The following is a 22,605-nucleotide window of genomic DNA, read 5'->3' on the forward strand; positions in this document are numbered from 1 at the left end:
AACGTTTTTGAAGGTGCGATGCCGACCTTCCCCATCGAATCGATGCGCCGTGTATGGCCGCGAACGAGACCAAAACCACGCGTAACCCGTTCCGCTTAAAACGTGCACCGGTTTGAGACCTATTATATTGGGTCAGCATCCACCCGGCTTCCGGGCGGTTCCATCCGTCCTGCCTTTATTCGCTTCTTGTTCCTCGGGGGCAAAAGGAAGTCCATGAGTCAGCGAATCGCTCTATAAGGCCCTCTCAGATCGATCTCTCAACTAATTATTTCCTCATCGCTTGCCGAGGCCTGAGAAGCAGGCATGGCCTTCGCCTTCTCCTCCATTCTCCTCGCACTTCTCCTCGCCCCCTCTCTCCTCGTCCGCCCGTCCGCCGGCGAATCGTTCGACGTCCGGCAGCACCTCTCCACCGTGTCCAGGTTCCCTTCTTCCTTCTCTCTCAGCCCGTTCTTTCATTCCTTTCTTGGAGGAACCTTTAGCCGATTTCGTGCTTTTTTCCCTGTTTCTTTTCCTCTGAAATTTCGTTACTGTTGATTTCATGTTCTGTGGTGTTCTTTCTTGGTTCTTGTTTTCTTGCCTCATTTTTGGCTTCTTGATGAAATTGCATGCCATTAGTTGGAAATCAAAGGGCTTCTTGAAACGAACACATCATGTTCCTTTAAATTTAAGCAAAGAGGAGTGCACTTGGGATTAATTTGTTGATTTTATCGCGGCCATGATCATCTTGATTTGGGTCTTCCTTTCTCTTTATTGATTTAGATCTTCCTATTTCTTGATGAATTTTATGTGGTGAGAGTTCGGTATCTTGTTCGTGAGAGATAGGGGGGAAGAGGTAACCCTAGTATTGAGATGACAGGTATCACAAGCAAGTGGTAAAGAAAGTGCTTGTAGAGTTGCCCCAAATCATCGGGTGCAAGGGCTCCAGATTGATCCTGAAGACTCATGGAAAGATAGGCACAGCAGTAAATAAGGTTGCGAACATAGCAACGTGAACTGTTCAACTTTCTTTCCTCGTTAATAGCAACGGGAACATAGCAGTAAATTTTATATGTTATTTTCTGCTCTTTCATACAAAGAAGACATTAATGAAAATTTCTTGCATATATGAACGGTCTCATTTCTTTGTGTTAATTGTTCAACTAATAGGGCTAGCAACATTAGAGATTCTGTTTGAAGACAATAAGAGAAAAGCATGATGGTGAACTATTTGAGATGGTTGGTCAAATTTTCTCTAGGAGGATAGCTCTCAAATTCAGGTTGAAGGGCTAGAAAAGAGGAAATAAGACCACACAAATCTTGGATGGAGGCAGTTGAAAGGGTTTTTAGACAATTTCCGTTATTGGAAACTTGAATGTTAGACAGCCAGACTGATGTCGAAGTAGGATCTAAAATGTCTAAGTAATTAGGGTTTGGCCCGTCATTTATGTTCATATCTTAAAAATTTTACATTTAGACATTAAGAAGGTACTATATGGTGAAGAACTAAATGCTTTAAAGTTAAGCCCCTGGAATTGGGAATTATTTTTCAAAAGCAGATAAGGGCAGTGTCTGTTAGATTGACAATTCTTGTCCTATTTAGGTTAATCTCTTTTGGTAAGATTATGGCATTATCATCTAATCAGAAAGCAAGATTGAGCATGCACAGAAGAAGGCTTAGAAGAACTTTCCATTAAATCTATGCCAGAAAAAGCTTCTTTAGTTATATCAAATTGAGCAATTCCAAAAATTAAGTTCTTAGTTAATAGCCCTTCTCACTAAACTTCTTTGTATGGTATTGCTATCCATTCATTAAAAATCACTGTACCTAGCCTAGATGTATTATTGATCATCAGGATAACCTGTATTTCTATTAATATGCAGATATGGTGCTGCAAAAGACCCCAACAATGCCAATTTTGTGCCTTCTGCTATACCAGATGGATGTAAAGCAGTCCACTTAAATCTCGTGGTAAATTGTTGTTGCGAAAACTAAACTGCTATTGATATTACATTTTCATTTACTTGATGACTTCTTGCTATTGATTACTTTGAGGTGGGATTTAGTGTAAAGTAAGGTTACTCCTTGTGACTTGGATATCATGGGTTCGAAACATGGAAATTACTCCCATGAAGCAGGGGTAAGGTTGTGTACATCTAACTATCCTCAGACCTTGCAGTGGGATGACCTTTTTTGATGACTTCTTGTTGAGGTATCTTTTCCAGTGATAAACATATCTTGGTAACTGATAAAAATCTCCCATAACTTTTGACAAAAGAACTATGAGTTCTTTTAGATTATTTATAGTCAAATTATCTTTCCTAGCTGGAGGCCATATGTTTGATTTCAGTTTAAAGGGGATTCTAGATTTCATGCAAGATAAGATTTCATCAGTGTTGCAGGCTGATGCATAATTGAGTGAATGTTTTCTCACCTCCTCCAAGAAGTTGTGAGGCTTGAGAGCCTTATTGAATATGTGATCATGAAGGTTCCTTTCAGTTGACCAAAAAAATCAAATCTGGAATATGTTTCAGATATAAGTACCTTGTGCTTATTTGAACACTAGGTCAGATTGCATGAACCAAACAGTAGACGTTATTTGGTTGTATTTGTCAGATATGGATGTTCCTTATCCTTCTTCTGCACTATGATAATGTCAGTGCATTGTAAATACACTTGCATCCTATGATTTAACAATTTTAAGCAATTGATTCCGTTTGTTATTTGACATTCCATTACTGGAATATGGACTTATCTCACCACTTCTGCAGTCCAACTTTGAGAATTCCTTAATGGTGACAACACATTAACTTTATTTGAAGAAACTTGTTTCGTGATTCATCTTGAGTCTTATAGTCCTTCCATTCAGCTAAGTGAGATCAGAGTCGTATGGACCATGATCGCATGTGTACAATTTAGTTATAGATTCCTAGGTGTAAATGATTGATGTTGCAAAATTTTATTATGCATTCCAGGGTAGAAGTAGATATATAGATAGGATTTTGATAAACATATGAATAAAAAGATATCACTCAGAAAGACTTAGAAAAAAAAGTTCGTGAATCTTTTGCAATGGTTTTCATCAACTATTAATAATATTTGTTAAGATGACTTAAAATATGAAGTGTTGATATATAGAATAAACATTAGATGGTAACGGTTAGTAGTTCCAGATTTTTTCCTCTAACTGTTAGACTTGTTTAATTTTAGTACAACTGTATTATACTTACTGTTGTCATGTACATATTCTATATGTTAAGATCTAAAGATTACTTCATGTAGTTTTTTTTTGAAGGAATGCTTGGTGAATCCCTAGCAGTGTCCAGTTAATGCATGTTATGGGCGGAGATTCTATTAGTTGCAGTTCTCGGAATTGTTTATAACATCGCAAACTTTCTGAGTTGTTTTTCTGGTAATTGTTTATCACAGTGGAAACTGATAGATTTCTTTATATGTCCACGTTCTTGATTTTCTTGAGTGTAGGTAAAGGGAGTCTGAAGGTTGAAAACCTCTTAAACTTTCCACATAATGCAATTTGCAGACTTATTGCTATTGTTGGACTACAGCTCATTTTGGATGGAGATCCTGAATATTAATTCCTCATTCTAGAAGTAAAATAAGCCATATTTTTGGAATCGTACTTGTTTTTGGAATTTATAACTTTCAATTAATCAATTGGTAGCCAAGTACCTAATAGAAAGGAGAACCGTGAGCTTCCAACTGGAGTATGTGGACATATATCACTTTTCATTTTTTTTTTTTAGATTAGTGTATGCCCCAATTTATTAAGGTTTCTCTTTGTCTCAACCAACTTCTATCTCAGCTAGTTAACTGTTTTCAATTTCCACTTTGTTGTTTGCTTCTTTTGTTGTATAGAAGAGATCTTTTTCTTTTACATGATGACAAAATTGAAATATTCTATTGGCATCACTTTCATGACAGGTTTTATATTGTTTATTTAAGTGCCTTTATCTCATGACTCCATGTTGAATTGGTAGTAAATGCTCACATGATAGGATTTGTATTTGTTTTTAGATGATTTCTTATTACAAATGAAAACTGTCAGTTTGATATGTCTATTTTCTTAATGGATGCTGTTATCTTTTAGTGTTGATTGTTTCTCTGTCTATGAGGAACCTGTTTGAAATTCCTTAAGTCCTCCATTAGATGTTGTTATCTTAAATGGAGCTGATGAATCCTTTTGATTTACTTCTCTCATCCCCATTTTATATAATAATTTATAGGGTTTTTTGCATGGATACCCTTCAAAATATCGGATTTTGCGTGAATACCCTTCCAAAATTGATATTTGCATGTATACCCTCGTAAAATACTTGTTTTGCTATTCTATCCGCTTTTATTCTTATTTTTGCATATATACCCATGCCATCTAACGCCGTTAAAAAATTAACGGTTTCAAATTAAAATGACTAAAATACCCTTAATGGGTAAGCGTGCAAATAGAAATTTTTATAAGGGTATACAAGCAAATAGTAACTTTACAAGGATATTCATACAATTTTCTATATTTAGAAGGGTATTTACGCAAAACAAATCCTAGTAGATGGAAAGAATTTAGATACATTAATTAATGTGATAGCCTTTATAATTCTATATTTATTAGGAAATGTATTTGGTTCTACGACCAAAGGCCTGTTTCTTTATCATGAATATAACAAAAATATACAATGGGATTTGCAAATTGGCTGCATCTAGATTTACCTCCTGCAATTGATCTGATGATGGGATTAATATCATAAGGGGAGTAAGGTTCAAGCGTGGAAGGATGGCAACAAGCATAGGTTCACAGAATCCAAAGGAACCTCGGCCTGTCAGGATTCTCTCTCTCGATCTATTACACTGTTGATACTTCTGGTGTCTCAGTAGCTGGTTTTTTTTTTTTTCCTTCTGTTTTTTTGTTTTTGTTTCTTGTAACTTTTGAAGGGAGAAAGTGAGGGAACACTGAACGAAATATGGGTCGTGTCAATTTTCTGCAATGGAATTGGATTTTGGAAGAAGGTCTGGGATTTTTTTTGTCCTCGTGAGAGGAGAGCTGGGAGACGACAAGTTCCCTCCAATCAGTCATAGATAAAAAATAGTGGGATATGAAATTTGGCTTGGTAAGTCATGGTTCATCTGTTCTGATGGAAGGTCAATTGCAAGTCTTTCAAGTCATGGGTCACAGACCAGGGAGGAAGGAGGAAGGAGATCGCGATCTCGCCGTCGCGAACGCCCGCGGGCGAACGCCAGCAATCGCGATCTCGCGAGCGCGATCTCCCGATCGCGTCGCCCGCGATCCCGTGGAGGGGGGGGAGGGAAGACGGGCGCCGGGGGGAAGCCGGGGGCGGGGGGGGAGGGGGTGATGTGGAAGCCGGGCGCGGGGAGTGGGGAAGACGGGCGCGAGGAGGGGGAAGTCGGGCGCGGTGAGTGCGGAAGACGGGCACGGTGGGGGGGGGGGGGCGCGGGTTGGGGTTGTTGATGGTGGGGGAAGCCGGGCGCGGGGGGTTGGGGAAGACGGGGGGGGGGGGTGGGGGCAGACGGGCGCGGTGGGAGGAGGGGGATCCGGGCGCGGGGGGTAGGGGAGGGGGCAGACCGGCGTGGGGGGAGGAAGGGGAGCAAGGATAATAACGTCATTTCATATTTTAATTTTATTTTTAATTAATAAAAATATGATTTTTTTAACACCGTTAGAACAATCATTATATTAGGGATATTTGTACAATAACAGAGTTTTACGAGGGTATACATGCAAATACCAATTTTCAAAGGGTATTCACGCAAAATCTGATATTTAGAAGGGTATCTATGCAAAAAACCCTAATTTATACCATATTTAAATAGTTTATTGGTTATCTGAGTTTATGGCTTTTAGTTGATGAGATTCTGTTTTTGGTGCATAAAAGTAGGTCAACTTTTGGTTGTTACTGGGTTTCTATCTGCTTCAACCATAACAACAAGTCAGCAATATGATTGCCTTATTTTTTGAACATTTGTTTTACCTCTGTTATTGTATGTGCTTACTCTGATTCCTTTACCTTATTACACAAGGCTGAAATGTTTTCTATAGATATCACTTTCTTAACACTTTTTGAAACTGGTCATTGTTCATTTAACTTATTTTAATTACTGAAAGGATATTCTTTAGTGTTATGTCACAAGTGTATGTTGATTTTGACAATGCCTAATTTTAAATTAACTGTATGATGTAACTAAGCTACATAAATTCTGAATGTTTTTGTCACAGGCAAGGCATGGAACCCGCTCTCCGACTAAAAAACGCATCAAAGAGTTGGATCAGTTGGCTATTCGCTTGGATACTCTTCTGAATGATGCAAGGGAGTCACAAAAAGGTTCTTCCTTGGAGAAAATTCCAAAGTGGTTATCAGGATGGCAGTCCCCTTGGAAAGGAAGAGAGAAAGGTGGTGAGCTAATTAGCAAAGGGGAAGACGAATTATACCATCTTGGAATTAGAGTGAGGGAAATATTTCCAGCATTGTTTGATGAGGAATATCACCCTGATATTTTCACAATAAGGGCAACCCAGGTTAGTTTGATCTGACTCCTTTTTTTTTTCTTTTTAAATAACAACTAATCGATCAACAATCTTCCTACAGTCAAATATCTGTAAATACATTTTTATTCAAGCATGCCTGACTATGTCTCTTTGTATGTAGTGAATATTTTTCTCCTTACAATGACCATTTTGATTCATGTTGATAAGAATTTAATTTTCAGAAATGAAATAAAGTGAGGATCTTGTTGCATGCTTCACCGAAGAACCATGACCCATGATCATAGATTATTATTTGAAAGGTCATGTTTTGTAAGGCTAAAACTGTAACAATAGTTAACTCCATGCATCTGAAGTTCCTAACCAAAACTATGATGATAGTCGAATGTGTGCATGTTCCAACAAAGTTTTGTACCATCTTATGTCCAAATTTGGTTGAAGTTACAAAAGAATATCTTGTGCGTGTTTTGAGGGGACAGTATTTGATAAATTGTTAATTTCTCTCTATCAATTGATGATGTCTTAATGTGGTGTTGATAATTTTCATAGTTTTTATGCCATGGATAATACAGGTTCCTCGAGCTTCAGCTAGCGCTGTGGCATTTGGCATGGGGCTATTTTCTGGGAAAGGAAGCCTTGGACCAGGGCAGCATCGTGCTTTTTCTGTGCTAAGTGAGAGTCGTGCAAGTGACATATGTCTGCGTTTTTTTGACACTTGTCAAACTTACAAGGTATGGCAATTATATAATGTATCAACTGTGAATTTGATGACAATTCATTTTATATGGTCCAATTTAACCATCTATTATAGCAATAGCATCTGTCAGCTGACACGGTGACTGGAAGCAACATAATGTGACTAAATTTGGTTTACAATAAATCTGTCAGCAAATTGCTGCATTTGTGAGCATGCAAGAAATATAGTTAAGCTGATAATGGTGTCGAAGTTATCGAATGCTCAAGTTGTAGAAAGGTGCCAAGGTCTCTTGGAGCCTAGGCACAAGGTGCAAAGAGAGCTGCACTCCTTTACTAAGTGACATGCGAAAAAAAACACACACACATATGTAAATAATAATGAATGCATGATATTAAGCATATTCAACAGGAATTTAGGAGCAGTCAGGAGCCTGCTGTTGAAAAGCTCAAAGAACCGATTTTGGATGAAATTACCTCTTCATTAGTCACTCGTTTCCAGCTGAATTTCACAAGACGGGATGTTGCCTCCCTTTGGTTTCTTTGCAAGCAGGTAAAATTTAGTTGTTTGATTGATGCAAGGGCAGTTATGCTACCTTGAACCTCTTGTGTAACACTATTTGAGACTTTTCTTTTATTTATTTATTTTTTGTCTCACAAGAGCCAATTATTCTGTTAAAAATGCAGGAAGCATCCTTGTTGGAAATTACTGATCAAGCTTGTGCGCTGTTCAGTGCTTATGAGGTAATGCTTTTAATGCTTGTGGCATGTCAGTTGTTAGGTTCAAGAAGTTTCATGCTTTGCTTTTTAGCATGCATCATTCAGTGCTAGAATGCTTAAATTCTGCTTAATATTTCATATTCATCAATTAGGATAAAAAGCAGAATTAATATAATCCTTATGATGATGATATTTATGAATTAGTGCATCTAGCATCACTCTTGTCAAACATTTAGTTGAATATTCTGTGTTCCTTCTCTAATAACAAATTGACTTTAGAAAAGTGGAATGCTATATTGATGATGATAAAAAGCAGAATTAACATTGGATTTTCACTTATTTACATGGTCAGGTTTCTTTACTTGAGTGGACAGATGACTTGGAGGTATTTGTACTAAAAGGTTATGGTAAAGCCATTAATTATCGCATGGGAGTGCCATTACTCCAAGAAGTTGTTCAATCAATGGAGCAAGCAATCATGGCTAAAGAAGGTATTTTGAACCCATTGATGTTAATCTGTTTACTATCATGCTAGCCTGAGGCATATGCAATGCATTTGAGCCTCTCTTAGTTTTCTGCTGGGAGTAAAATTTTCTCTGCCAAATGCCACCAAGTATGGTCACTATAGAAAAATGAATATGGTGTGAACTATGGTATACCGTACCGTACCGGGCGTAGCGACTTTCGGTATGGCAAAAAATTTCGTACCATACCGTACCGATACTATGCTAGTGTGGCACCGGTATAGGGTTCGGTTGTGAACAAATTCTAGCATTGTTGTGCAATTAAAATTCTCTGAAAAATGTTGCTAGATTATGACATTGCATTGCTATCTAGGTGACTTTGCTCGTTATTTAGATGACATTGCTTGCTATCTAAAATTTTGAGATATTGCAGTATCAATTATCCATGTCTTTTGTTGTCAATTGAGCTACTATAACACATTTCTTGTACATGAATAAGGCTTTCTAATTGTAAATTTACAATGTGAATGATATGAGATGTATTGAATCTTCATTTCATAATTAGTGTTAAAACCATGCTTAAATTTTAAACACAACAATCAGATTTGAAGAATTTTTTAAACTAGAGCTACAATGCATTCACTTTCTAGAAGATTTGATTGTTAAAGAAGCTCTTGCTATTTACTAATTAACTCCACTTACTGTTTGGTCTTTAGAAGTCCCTCTTGTGTTGCTGAGAACTATCAAATTCTACCTCATACATTTTCTTCCACTAAACATATTCAAGTATGCTGCTGAATTTGAAGCTAGAAGTGTTCACATTCAAATTTTAAAAATAAGTACTTTTGTTTCTGAGTTAGTTCAGTTATTGCAACTACAACATGCTCAACACATGTGCCATCCCCATGTCCATTTTACTCTGTATATACATGGTACACTGGTGACAACTATATCCAAATATGCATTTTCAATAATCATATAAAACTATGCTTATTAAATGCAAAAACTGAAAGTCATGTTTCAATAAAGCTTGAAATTTGTGGTATGGATTTTCGACACAATCTATGTTTGTCGTCATTTGTGGCAATTGATGTACATGTGTACCTATATGCCTATGCACCTTTGTCTTAATTATGTTCACTGGATCATCTGTCTGTCCTCTTTCATTGATGAATTCATAATGTTGTACTGATTCTAGAGACCATGTTTTTAGTGGAGTGTGCTATCAAGGAGACTGCGAGGGTCACACTACAGCTCACATTTGGTTGCTTTTCTGGGTTACTTCTATAGTTAATCAATTAGGGCTTGTCTTGAATTTTGAAGTTTGATTGCCGCTCCCATACCCTAATCCACTCCCTATTTATACCACTAAAGCATGGCCTGGTTTTATAAGAATTTTTTGGCATATACACAGTCGTTTAACCTTTAACTGTTCATATATCTGAGTTTCCAGTAAGGCATCCTTGGATGCGTCTCCCAGCAATTCATTTGCTTTATGGTCAGGTTTGAGTCATAATGGGGCCTGACTATTTAAGCACACATGGAGGAGTAATTAGATCGAGTACTGACCCTCCTCTTCCCTATTGCGTCAGTTGTCCCTCTTTCCTATTGTGTCAGCAGTCTACGTTGTTAATTTTCATGCTGGACTATGCATCACATGCTAGATGTGGATATCCAACGACCAATCCCCTTTGTCATCAAATGCAGACCATAGTTGGCCCCAGCTAAGTTATTGCAAATGCATTGCCATGCACATGCCAAACACCAGTGGAGGACTTAAATATTCATATGCAAGATATTCCTAAGATATTATTATTGCTATGATATTTCTGAATGAGACGCAGATCTTAAACTGTAAATTTAAACTTCTATATTGATTAGTGACATCACTAAGCTTCCAGAAAACCGCACCCCTGCAACTTTCGAGAAGGCAAGGCTCCGCTTTGCACATGCTGAGACACTTGTACCCTTTACCTGTCTGCTCGGGCTCTTTCTTGAGGGATCTGGTGAGATTTTTAATCTGATGAGCACATTTAACATACAAGTATTCCTTTATGTGACTTATCATCCTTGTATATTTACAAAGCCCATCCTTTTAACCATATATTTACAAATATTTTTGGTTGGTTCTCAGAATTTGAGCAAATACAAAGAGAGCAACCCTTATGCCTGCCTCCGAAGCCTCCCCAGAAAAGAAATTGGAGGGGCAGTATTGTGGCACCTTTTTCTGGAAATAATATGTTGGCTTTGTACCAGTGTCCTGGTAATAATTCTAGTGGCGTCATGCTGTCTGGAGCTCACAGAAGCAAGTATTTTGTGCATGTTCTGCACAATGAAATCCCAACTCCCGTGCCAGTAAGTTTAACAAAGAAAATGCGGCATACTTTTTCCTGTTCTAATTATCCTTATTATAATGCAGCATCATTTACTGTTGAAAGGATAAATAAATAATGCAATGTTATATATTATAGATGCAAAATCATATGAAAGTTAGCTGATTTCAGAATGCAGAATGGTTGATACTAGGACTGAAAGCAGATGGGATTATGTTTGGGTTTAGCACAATCCGCAACAAATCCATATTTTTGAAGTGGGTCAAAAATATAAATCCATCTATTTCCATCTGGGTGGGATTAAATAAGGATTGAGATGTAACTTTTTTGACCCATCGGGTATTCCAAGTTGCATTGGGTCAAAAGTAACCCAAACATAAATTGTAAGAACATGTATAAGTCGGTTGTTGAACATCAATTGAAGAACATGTAGACATGATTAATTGTGCATAAGATATACTGAGAACCATAAATAATTTATCATTGTCATATTTTTTGCTGATAATCATCAACAATTCAAATTGATGATTAACTAGATAATGGTTTCACTGGAAGCAAATTAGTGTCTTGAATTCAGGTTCATTTGTGGGTCAGTTTCAAATATAAAAATAATTTATTTGTTATGGATAATAACTAAAATAATACAATGTAAGTTAATTATTCTTTTATTCATAAGTTGACCTTAAGTGAGCCAACCATGGGCAAGTCAAACCTAGCTCTACCTGAGCTCATTTACTAAGTGAGAAAGCTGAGTTTGAGCTGAATAGAAGCTGTTCTCAAACAGCTCACTTGTTCGTAAGCCCTATGTGTGTGGATGCATGTTTGCTTGTGTGTGTATCTGTGGACGTATAAATAGGGAACATTTTATAAATATATTAGAACATTTTTCTCAGCATCAGTTACTCTGCCATTGTTGCTTGCCCCACCTTCACACATTCCTTTAGCCTTATCGCATCTAACCATTCTGTCTATAATAGGGTGGTAGTGGCAGAAAAAAATCATTACTCTACTGAGCGTAATGGCCACTTTATATTCGCTACTTGATGTAGTGTGTTCAGTAGATTCTCTTATAGGAAATGAAGCTAGGAATGTGCTTTGGCTGTAGAACCTAATGAGGTAGTGTTATGTGGTGTGCGTTCACAAGCTTAACTGCAAGATCACACCACCTCTATGTTAACTTAATCTTCAAGCTGTTTTTCCGATTAAAAAGAATCTTCATGTTGTTTTACAATTAAATGTTTTACCCAAGGTCCGCCGTACCGGTACCGGTCGGCGTACCGGTAGCCGGCCGGACCGGTACGTACCGGCCGGTACGCTGTGGTTCTAAAAAAAATCGTAGGTTCGCACCGGTACGAGACCGGTACCGGCCGGTACGGGCCCGAACCAGCCGGTGCGGGTCCGTACCGGCCGGTTCGGATAAAAAACCGGAAAATACCGGTTTTTTTGTCGTTCCGGTACCGGTCTAGGACCGGACCGGTACGTACCGGCCTGTACGGGCCGGTACGGCATTCCATGGTTTTACCTTTTAAAACCCCTCCAAAGGTATAATGCATGCAGTCAGACAATTGATATGTATTACCCATTTCATAAAAAAACAGCCACTGCCCTATTCTGCACTACAATGAATCATCCCTCAAATCATGAGTTTTTGGCCTGATGTGCATTAGGTACCAAATATTTTGAGTTCACAGTGAGCAATTGTTGCGGGGTGATATAGCATGTAAAGGTATTCTTGCAACTTGACCGTGACTTAGTATTCGGATAATCTGCGGTCTAGCTTAACTCATTTGACGCACATGTTTATGAGAGGGGTGAGGGGGAGGGGGTTTGAAGGCTTAAAGGTTACTAGTATTGGAAGACTTCCAGAGAGAGTTGTTATTTTTTTTTCCTGTCACAGTGAAATGTGGTTTGTTTATGAATCCTAGTGTCAAGATGGACATTTATCAGAAAGATAAATTTACATCAGACATTGGACACGAGGAATTACAGTCACTGTAGAGGGCTAGCCATGATGTGGACTGATTAGCTGCTTTTTGGATTTCATGTGATCGATTGGTTGTTTGAGTATAAAACAGATATAACAATCATATTTACTAAACTAATTATCATTTTACTAACATTCGAAAAACACGCTTTGAAATATTATGTTACTTACCTCTTCTTGCTTCAAAATTCTACTTTAGATAGATAAGTCAGGTTCACCTATTTTAATATTATTAAAATATAATTAATTTTATCGTCATCTTACAAGCCAAGGAAAGTTAAAAATTAAAATACTACTAGGGATACGACCTCATGCCTCTAAGTCAGATTTGTCAAGTGGCAGTGCCTGGCTGCTCGGGGCGGTCCGGGCAAGAACTCAAGTGGTCGGGTTCAGACATGATTTAGGTGACTCAATAAAAATTAATAGTGGCCAAATTTTAAAAAGGTCTAGCTAGGGCTGAGGTAATGGGCCGGTCTACCATCCGGATACTAGGCGGTTCAGGGCCTTCACATTATGGTCAACTTGGATCCGAGCAACAAGGAAAGCAAGACTTACACTAGGATCCCTAAGCCTGTCTAAAGAGAGAGAGGGAGAAGAGAGAATCTCAGTTCGAATTCAATCAGGGGTCTAGGTTTGATTGTTAATTGCACAGGTGAACCTGGATCAATCATCATGTCTAGCCCATGGGTCAGGGAGAGAGAAGAGGATTTGGAAAACTAATCCATATCTAAATAAATAAATAAATAAATAAAAATAAAGAATTAGAAGAGGAAGAAGAAGATAGAATGGAGGGAAGAGAAGAGAAGAGGTAAGGGGTGGGTGCCGGCGATCCAACGACCAAGCTTGGAGGAACCGGTGGTGAAGGTGGCCTCAGCAACAGTGGTGAAGGCCTGCGGTGCAGTGGCACAACTGGTGGCAGAAAGATGCGGGGGTTCAAACGTGCACAAGAGGAGATAGAGGAAGGGAAAGAGTAGTATCCGAAGCTGCCCAAGTTGGCAGCAGCTCAGCCTAAAGAAACAATAGGAGGATGAGGTCTCATTGGTGAGTTGCAGTGGCGGTGGAGTTCGCGGTGGCGGCGGCTTCCGACGGAAGAGGTGGATCTCAGAACAACGGAAGCAGAGCAACCAAAAGTCTAAAGAGAGAAGAGAATTTGGGGCGGCGGACCTCAATTGTGGCGGCACATCGATCGCCAGAGGTGAGGAAGAAGGGAGGAGATCGGTGGTGATCCGTCGCAGAGGATGAGGGGGATGTAAAAGAAGGTTTTCAGAAAGGCCAAACTTAGTCTAATGACCTTGAGTCTTCATTACATACTAGTTACCTTATTAGAAAATCCATTATGATTGCAACTCCAATATCAGAATCATGGTATCAATACTTTACCTCCTCAAACTTGCTTTTATGATTCAATACTTGTCATTTTCATAATTATGTTAGACCTTTGTTGTCTAAAGTCATCATTCCATATTTGTTTTGTGAATCGCCTTCATGACCATCTAATGATTTGACTCTAATTAAGGTTGGTCATTATTTTTGTGGGATCGGCACTCTACCATAATAAGTGTATTGAATCCATTTTATTTCAAGCTCTATTCCAGATACAATTGATGTTAACAAGTGATCTTATTGTGAGGAGTTAGCATTTAATTTATCCCAATTCGATCTGGAGTTGACCTGCATTCTAGATGATAACCTCAATCTCAGACTCTTTCTTAGTCACTTATTCGATGCTAATCTTGCTAGCCTATATCTTAATTTTAAATGTGATAATCAGCTTTTGATAATTATTCCAAATTTATCTATCACATTGATTTTGATCAAGAGGAGACGAGATCTTGGATTGTACGTTACTTAAGAGGCAAAACTCTAGCGCTAGCATAGAGGTGCTGAGTTGTGAAGCTTATTTGGAAAAAGTCCATGCTTTGACATAGAGATGCGCTTGAGTGTTGTAGTTGACCCAAGAGGTCGGATTGCTAGTTGACACTCGAGAGTGTTGCATGTGTTCAGATTGACAGAATGTCGAGCAAAGGTATGGAGGTGCATGATTGATGCGCATTTATATGTGTCCGAGTAGAGGACTGAGGAGGGTTGGTCTTAGTGTGTGGTATGCTAAGGCTCCATATGGGTGTTTGGATTAGGAAAACACTCATTCCATGATAAGTTCTCTTCTAGCTACCTTGAGTATGATGAGTTTTTGGGCTGAGCACCTATAACCTTGGAAGGTCAAAATTTGTCAAATTTCGAGGACGAAATTTTTTTAAGGAGGGAAGATGTGATAATCGGCTTAAACGGGCCTGTATTGGACGGTAGTCGGCAGACCCAACTGACTTCAATTTAAAATTCAAAAAAAAGGAAGAGGTTGGAATAGAGGATGCGATTGCGATCCTTTGCCCCATGCCTCTGCCGGATGAATAAGGCCATGGTAACCATGGCACCGGAGGCCGTTCGAACGGTCGCCAGCCGTTGGTCGCGCACAACCATCGCCGGGATCGTAGGCGGGTGCAACGACATCAAGCTTATGCTTTATGAAAACTTTCTTTTAAATCCCCCTCATCCCCTGCAACGGATCACCACTGAGCTCCCTCCATTCTTCCTCACCTCCGGCGACCGACGTTCCGCTACAATCGAGCTCTGCCGCCTCAAATTTTCTTCTTTTTCTTTAGATTTTTGGTTGCCTTGCTTTTCCTGTTCCGAGATCCACCTCTTTCTGTTGGAAGCCATTGATGCTATGAAGTCCGCCACCGCGAAGTCCCAGTGAGTCCTCATCCTCCCATTGTTTCTTTAGGCCAGCTTGAGATGCTATCGTTTCCCTTCTTTGGTATCCTCTTGTGCACGTTTGAATCCCCGTGTCTTTCCGCCACCGCGCCACAGGTTGTTGCCAAGGCTACATCCGTTGCTTGTTCCTGCAGGCTTGGCCGCTAGATCCCCAGCACCCACCCCCTACCTCTTCTCTTCTTTCTCTTCTGTTCCCTCTCTTCTGTTCCCTCCATTCTATCCGCTTCTTCCTCTTCTTATTCTTTATTTCTTTTCATTTTATTTATTTAGCTATGGATTAGTTTCTCGTATCTTCTTTTCTCTCTCCTGACTTATGGGTCATACATGATGATTGATCCAAATTGACCCGTGCCATTAACAACCAAACCAGACCTCTTATTGATCCAGATTGAGATTCTTTCTTCTCTCCATTTCTTTCTTTAGACAGGCTCAAGGATCCTAGTGTAAGCTTTGCTTTCCTTATTGCTCGGATCCAAGTTGACCCTAGTGTGGAGGCCTTGAACCGCCTCGGTATCCGGGTAGTAGACCGGCTCATTACCTCAGTCCCAACTGGATCTTTTTGAAATTTAGCCGCTATTGATTTTTATTGAGTCACCTAAATTATGTTTGAACTTGACCGGTTGAGTTCTCTTTGCTCGGACCACCTTGGGCAGTCGGGCACTGCCACTTAATCTACCTTAGGGGCATGAGGCCGTATCTCCAATAGGATTTTAATTTTTGACTTTCCTTGGTTTGTAAGATGATGATAAATTAATTATGTTTTAATAATATTAAAATAGGTAAACCTGATCCGCCTACATAAAGTAGGATGTTGAAGCAAGAAGAGGTAACTTAATGCTTAAAGTGTGTTTTTCGAATTTTGGTAAATTTTCCCCCCTCTTCTGCAATTTCCAAATAATCTTAAATGAACTACAATGGGCATTTAAGTTGACCATTGGGTCTAAATTCTAAATGGAGAATAACTCAGGTTTTATGTAATTCTGACTCTGTTTTTTCAAATCATTGTCATGTAGAATGCATCGGTGGAGGTACTCGTACTGGTGTGTTCTAAATGGATAAACTTGTACATGCTTGTTTTGTGCATATGTAATTAGTGTGGAGCACCTATTAAAGCATGCAAATTTGAGGGACGTTGCCCTTATACTGAGTGGAGAAGAAAGTCAGGTTACCTAGCAATTTGAATTTTATTTATTTATTTATTTTATTTTTGGGGGTGGGGGAGGGCAGGGATGGCTTAAGTATCACACTTTGATTTATTGTGCATTAAAAGCAATCTGGATAGGTATGGTTGCATGATTGCTTGTTACTAATTTGTTGTTTGTTTATAGCTACACTCACTACCGCAAGAATGGATAAAAAAATTCTAGAGAGCTTTTTTTTTCTGAAATTCTCTCATTTTTATTATTTCATTATTCTAAATCTCTTCTGAGTTTTATCTGCGCAGGGTTGTGGCAACATGGATTTTTGCCCATTTGAGGTTTTCAAGGTATGCCTTGGGGATTTACTTTCGAGACATGGATGCCAGAGTTTTTGTCCCCCACTTGAAGTAATGAACTTTTCATTATATGCAGGAAAGAGTTGTCAACCCCCATTTAAAGCATGACTTTCATTCGGTCTGCAATGTAAAGTTGGAATTGCCAGGAGCCAAGATAGAACAAATGAAGTCTTGTTCCCTGATTTGTAAGTTGTCAAATTTATTCCGTAAACTTTTCATTCCGAAAAGATCGAATACATACACCAAAATCCAGAAGACGGAATTGTGATCCCGCATTAATCATGATTGGTACTTGCCTTAGTAGTCCCTGGATAAAAGATTTTTTCTCACTTTCACGGAGACGATGCAATTGTGCAAAATCTGATGGTTCTCACAAGCGATCTGCTGGCTGTTACAGGACGCAGAGAGGCTATCTAGGAGCAGTAGTTTTTTTTGTTGGTCAAGTCCTGAGACACCTTTTCAATGTAACTCAGGATGTACGAATGATCCTAGTGCTGGGGAGTTCAATTTTTGTGTAATGAAGCTACAAACCTTTATGGTCCTCTCTACACTTGGATTCCCAGTTGGGTGCCATTAATGTGTACTGAGTGCATGCATTCTGACATGCAGCTAATTTTTATATTTTACTACTATTTTTTTCATATGTATTAAAAGCGATGGACTATGGGTTTTATGTTAATTTCTTAGAAAAAGGAGAAAACTTCAAATCAATGATATGCTATTTAAATTTAAGATTGAAATTATTGAACATGGCATATATTATAAAAATGTTTAGAAATCAAAATTCATGTATTTTGTTCGTTACTATCTTAGTTAACAAGAAATTAGAATATTTTGATAATTTGTATGCTAGTTATCAAGTAGGTATCAAAATGAACCGTTTTAGTAGTATCATACTATGTATTACTATGGTCTGATCATCAAAATCTAGTAAATTTAGATCAACTTATGTTTTAAGATATATAGATCAAGATTTATAAAGTTAATTTTTTTATTTATATTCTCTATTGTGTTTTTTACAATATTGGTACAACTGATACCTTGTGCTGACTATAAATTAGAGACAAGTAAAATCTTTAACCTAGTCATCAAATAGGTGTCAAAATAGAGAGTTTTAATTATGTTTTACAATAATTTAATAATGAAAAGTTCTAATTATGTTTTACAATAATTTAATAATCAAAGTTTAGTAAATTTAAGTGTATCCTTTTTTTTAAGATGTGTAGATTATAATTCATAAAATGGATTTTCAATTGTGTAATTGCTATTATTGATTTTTGCATCAGCTTGAAGTATATATTGGAGATTTATAACATATACAAATTTTTGTTTATAGGTAATTATTGTAGGGTAAATTATGTTAAATGGTTTGGATTTTTAATTTGGATGGTCCACTATTCATGTATAGTTCAACTTATAATATATACGTGTGTCTGTCTATCTGTATACAGATCAACACTTTTCCACTTGGCGTATTTTTAGAAAATTGTGTTATTATTATGTTACAGTGGGTGACCGTGATGATCTATACTGCTGTACTTATTAGCGAAGAGAGTGCTCTGTGCGCTAGATTGTGCAGCATGATGTTGCCACCCTTAGCTGAATTTTCATCAATAGTGCATGTGCCGAAGTTGATGTGTTACCCTTATCCAAGTCGTTTCTTGAATTTTGTTCTTATTGGCCACGAATTTTGTTCTTTTTGGCTACGAATTTTGTTTGTATGTTTTATTAACTATGGCTCTAGAGTCGCCACATTGGCTAATTCCTGTACTCCTGCTCTGCTCATGAATGGGGAGCAGGAGGAGGAGTTGGTTGAACTGTCGAGCACTAGGCGAATTATGTCACCCTCCCGGAGTCGCGAGTTATTTCCCTGAGTTACACATGGCGCATCGCGTACCGCTTACATTGATCTTATCCTACGACTGCTGTAGCGGGTTGGGAACCACTCGCACAAAGAGCTTGGGTCAAGAACCGCAAAGCAAGAGGAAGCAAGAAGAGAGACTGGAGATGTCGAGCGAAGGGAGGGTGTGCGTGACGGGTGGCAGCGGGTTCATCGGATCATGGGTGATCCGCCTCCTCCTCGAACGTGGCTACACGGTTCATGCCACCGTCAAAGATTTGAGTGCGGTTCCCCTCTCCCTTATCAGTCTCCTCGGATATGGAAAGGAAAAAATAGACACCATATATAAAATTTCTTTTTTCTGATTTGTAGATGACGAGGGCGAGACGAAGCACTTGCTAGGCCTCGACGGGGCCTCGCAGCGGCTCCGCCTCTTCCAGATTGATCTGCTTGACTACACCTCCATCCTGGCGGCAGTCCAAGGCACTACTGGCGTCTTCCACCTTGCTTCGCCCAACAGGCTCAGCCCCGTCCAAGATCCTCAGGCACCGAATTCACTGCTTATTCAATTTACCGATCTCAGTTTTCCCTCAGTTTTTTTTTTTTTTTTTTTGACAAAAAAAAAAAAAATCCCTGAAGCTAGCAAATGATACGAAAAGCGGTTTTATATGGAACGGTGCATATGAATTCTTTTGCAAAACCAGTAGTAAGGGGTGAGACCTTGTAGGCACCGGTTATGAAATAATAGCAGGATACGACCACGGAGCTTCTTGGCGATGAAACATGTATCTTGAAGTTTATACTATTTGTTTTCTTTTTCCCCTCTGACAATTTGACGGTGAGCAGAGGGAGCTGCTGGATCCCGCGGAGAAGGGGACACTCAACGTGCTCCGCGCGGCGCAGGAGAGCAGGGTGAGGCGAGTGGTCGTGACGTCGTCAATGGCAGCCATCTTCCCCAACCCGAGCTGGCCCGCCGGCATGGTCTACAATGAGGACTCGTGGACCGACGTCGACTATTGCAAGAAGCTCGAGGTAGAGTGAGTCCACTCGCTCGCAGTGATTCTGAAGCATATATAGCTTCTAGCATAATTTAATTGGCTTGCTTTGCTGCAGCTCTGGTATCCGGTTTCAAAAACTTTGGCGGAGCGAGCCGCCTGGGAGTTCGCCGCGAAAGAGAGGTTGGACGTGGTGGTGATCAATCCCGCGGTGGTATTGGGTCCCGTCCTTCCCCCTTCCATCAATGACTCCGTAGCCATTTTGCTCCACCTTCTCCAGGGTAACCATTTATTACTTGCCTCCATTTATTACTGACGAAGTAGTAGACGCTGGTGAGCTGAGCTACTCCACATCCATGCCATGTAGGTAGAGAAATGGAGTTAAACAACCTGTACATAGGATGTGTTGATGTGAGAGATGTGGCGCTAGCTCACATACTGTTATTTGAGAAGCCACTGGCGCAGGGACGGCATCCATGTGTGGAGGCCATAACCCGTTGGTGCGACTTTGTAGCTAAGGTCGCCGAGCTCTACCCAGAATTCAAAGTACCAAGGTGTGATAAGAACCTCAGATATTAAATACTGGACCTCTATAATTCAGCAACTCTATCATGCTCGATTCCCTATGTGCCTGCAGGCATTCGGAGGACAAACAACCTTGGCTGGTCAGGGCAGAGAGTCCATCAAAGAAGTTGATGGAACTGGGTCTTCATTTCAGATCCATGGAACAGATGATCAAGAATACTGTGGAAAGTTTGAAGGGCAAAGGCTACCTGTAGTGAGTGAACCACTTTATTGTTGGATATTTGGATGTTGTTTGTTAATAATCTCATGACTATTTGATTCGAGAAGACTAAAATCTGCAAGCATAGTTTATATTATATACCTTTTGTACTGGGTTTTTTGGCGACTCTGTGTTGGCGTCGTCTCAGCTTGTGAAGGCTGACTGTTTTATGGAAGTGCTTGCAAAATCTTCTTATGTACACTTCCGTTTCTCACTGTAGATTACAACTCTCTGATGCATATAATGTACGCAATTGTATCTTGGGAGACATGTTATGAAGTACTAAGAGAAGAATAGAACTCGCTGAAAAAAAAGTGAGGGAAAAAAAGAAATCCTAGCCACCAAGGTGGTAGCCTAGTGGTACTGGGCGGGGATTCTAACCTCGTGATCCCAAATTCGAGTGGCTGCAGCGATGATTAAAATGTGGCTTCGGCCACTGCTTGGACATGAGGTATAGGACCGTTCTTGGACCGTTAGTAGCCGGGGTGGTGCCAGATGTGACGTACTCACACTTGGGATTGGAGCCAGAGCCTAGAGGGGTAGTTGAGCTGGGCCATAGGAGTTTGTCTCATCCATCCAAACCATAAGATGTTGGCGTCTAGTGGTCATCTCTACTATATATTATTAAAACTCCAAGCCATACGCTATACTCTGTTTGCCGGCTGAACTGATCGACCAAGCTATTGAGTTTGGCTAGCCACTCTGAAATTTCCAAACAAGCACTTAAGCATCATCTCTGTCTTGGATACAATGAGATCTCTTGAATCGCTTCGTTACTTTTAAAAGCTCTTCTTGGTCCTAATTTTGGCATTTTTTCAGTTCGGCATCATAGTTTCTGTACAATGTGATGTGATCCGAAACATAATGGCATGGGATGCTTCGGTTTCTAAGACCATTAGTTGCGACTTTGGTAGTACAAGAAGTCAATGGGGAAGCACGCTTACGTAACAATCACGTGAAGGTGACAGGGTGCAAGGACGAAGCCTCCGTTGTTGCAAAATCTAGCAAGTTTGCTGTGGCTTGAAGACTGGCTGCCATGGATGTGTATCTTTGTCAATGGTGGAAGCATACAATATGGTGCATTCTATTGTTCTTTTTGAATCTCATGTGTGGGAGCCCGTCACACTACTGTTACCAATAAATCAAGTGAGGCCGGGTGATTATGCCATAAGAGTTGATATTAATATGATTTAATTTTTTTTTGTTATCTTTTTTTTTATTAATGATTATTTTTATTGGATTTTTTTTATTAATGATTATATCCTTCTAAATATGTGTAATTGGATAAATGCCCTTACAAAATTGCTATTTGCATGTATATCTATATAATTTTTTTTGCATGTATACATATAGGGTATTTCAGTTATTTTAATTTTAAATCATTTATTTTTTAACGGTGTTAGATGGTATGAATATATATATATATATATATATATATATATATATATATATATATATATATATATATATATATAAAAGAAAGTAAAAAAAAAGGTATTCATGCAAAATAAGTGTTTTTTAATATTATACAAGCAAATAGCAATTCTACGAAAGTATTCATACAATTTTATATATTTTGGAGGGTATATATGCAAAAAAAATCCTATTTTTAAATATAGAAGCACATGCATGAGTATTTAGCCTAGGGTGTATGCATTCTAATCAAAATTCATCATTTCGATACCAGATTCCGTACCGGTGCCACACTAGCACAATATCGATATGGTACAATAGGGAGTTTTTTGGGCATATCGAGTATCGGCACCGCGTACCAGTATTGAAGTGATATATTACGGTACGCCTCGTACTGTTCGGTTCGGACCGATACGGCATAACTTGGTTCCAATATTAAAATCTTTGTGCTGTGTTCGTGTGCGCATGTGCAGGAAAAACATATGCAGGATATCATAATTATGATTCATTTTGTTAGATTCAGTATTATTTTTCTCTTCTCTTGTCTTGGTGGCATAGAGGAAAGAGAGGCGCCCTACGAACTGAAAAATGTAAAAAAAAAAAGGTATGTCTACCAAAAACAAG

General features: G+C 39.0%; 2 protein-coding genes across 6 annotated transcripts; both read left to right on the top strand.

Annotated features, from left to right (window-relative positions):
* Positions 1 to 106: 106 nt before the first annotated feature.
* Positions 107 to 18,882, top strand: LOC103708852 (histidine acid phosphatase family protein). Of its 5 annotated transcripts, none has more exons than XM_008793947.5 (12): positions 107 to 419; positions 1,861 to 1,948; positions 6,222 to 6,521; positions 7,061 to 7,219; positions 7,594 to 7,734; positions 7,869 to 7,925; positions 8,254 to 8,392; positions 10,267 to 10,371; positions 10,500 to 10,720; positions 16,899 to 16,940; positions 17,026 to 17,134; positions 17,254 to 17,590. In XM_008793947.5, the coding sequence occupies exons 1-12, from the start codon at positions 304 to 306 to the stop codon at positions 17,262 to 17,264; spliced, it is 1,488 nt and encodes a 495-aa protein (XP_008792169.1). In that variant the 5' UTR covers positions 107 to 303; the 3' UTR covers positions 17,265 to 17,590. The 5 variants fall into 5 exon arrangements, with proteins under 5 accessions (XP_008792169.1, XP_008792170.1, XP_026661119.1 ...); XM_008793948.5 differs by having other exon boundaries at positions 130 to 419; positions 17,347 to 17,590; XM_026805318.3 differs by lacking the exon at positions 17,254 to 17,590 and adding an exon at positions 18,749 to 18,882 and having other exon boundaries at positions 157 to 419.
* LOC103708849 (cinnamoyl-CoA reductase CAD2-like) lies at positions 18,831 to 20,787 on the top strand. Its single transcript, XM_008793942.5, has 6 exons — positions 18,831 to 19,071; positions 19,162 to 19,334; positions 19,636 to 19,821; positions 19,903 to 20,065; positions 20,152 to 20,338; positions 20,422 to 20,787. Exons 1-6 carry the CDS (start codon positions 18,831 to 18,833, stop codon positions 20,561 to 20,563), a joined length of 1,092 nt encoding a protein of 363 aa, XP_008792164.2. The 3' UTR covers positions 20,564 to 20,787.
* The last annotated feature ends 1,818 nt before the right edge of the window (positions 20,788 to 22,605 follow it).

Source organism: Phoenix dactylifera, chromosome 14 (genome assembly GCF_051530095.1).
Source record: "Phoenix dactylifera cultivar Ajwa chromosome 14, Ajwa_hap1_PhDact_Kaust_v1.1, whole genome shotgun sequence".
NCBI classification, from domain to species: domain Eukaryota; kingdom Viridiplantae; phylum Streptophyta; class Magnoliopsida; order Arecales; family Arecaceae; genus Phoenix; species Phoenix dactylifera.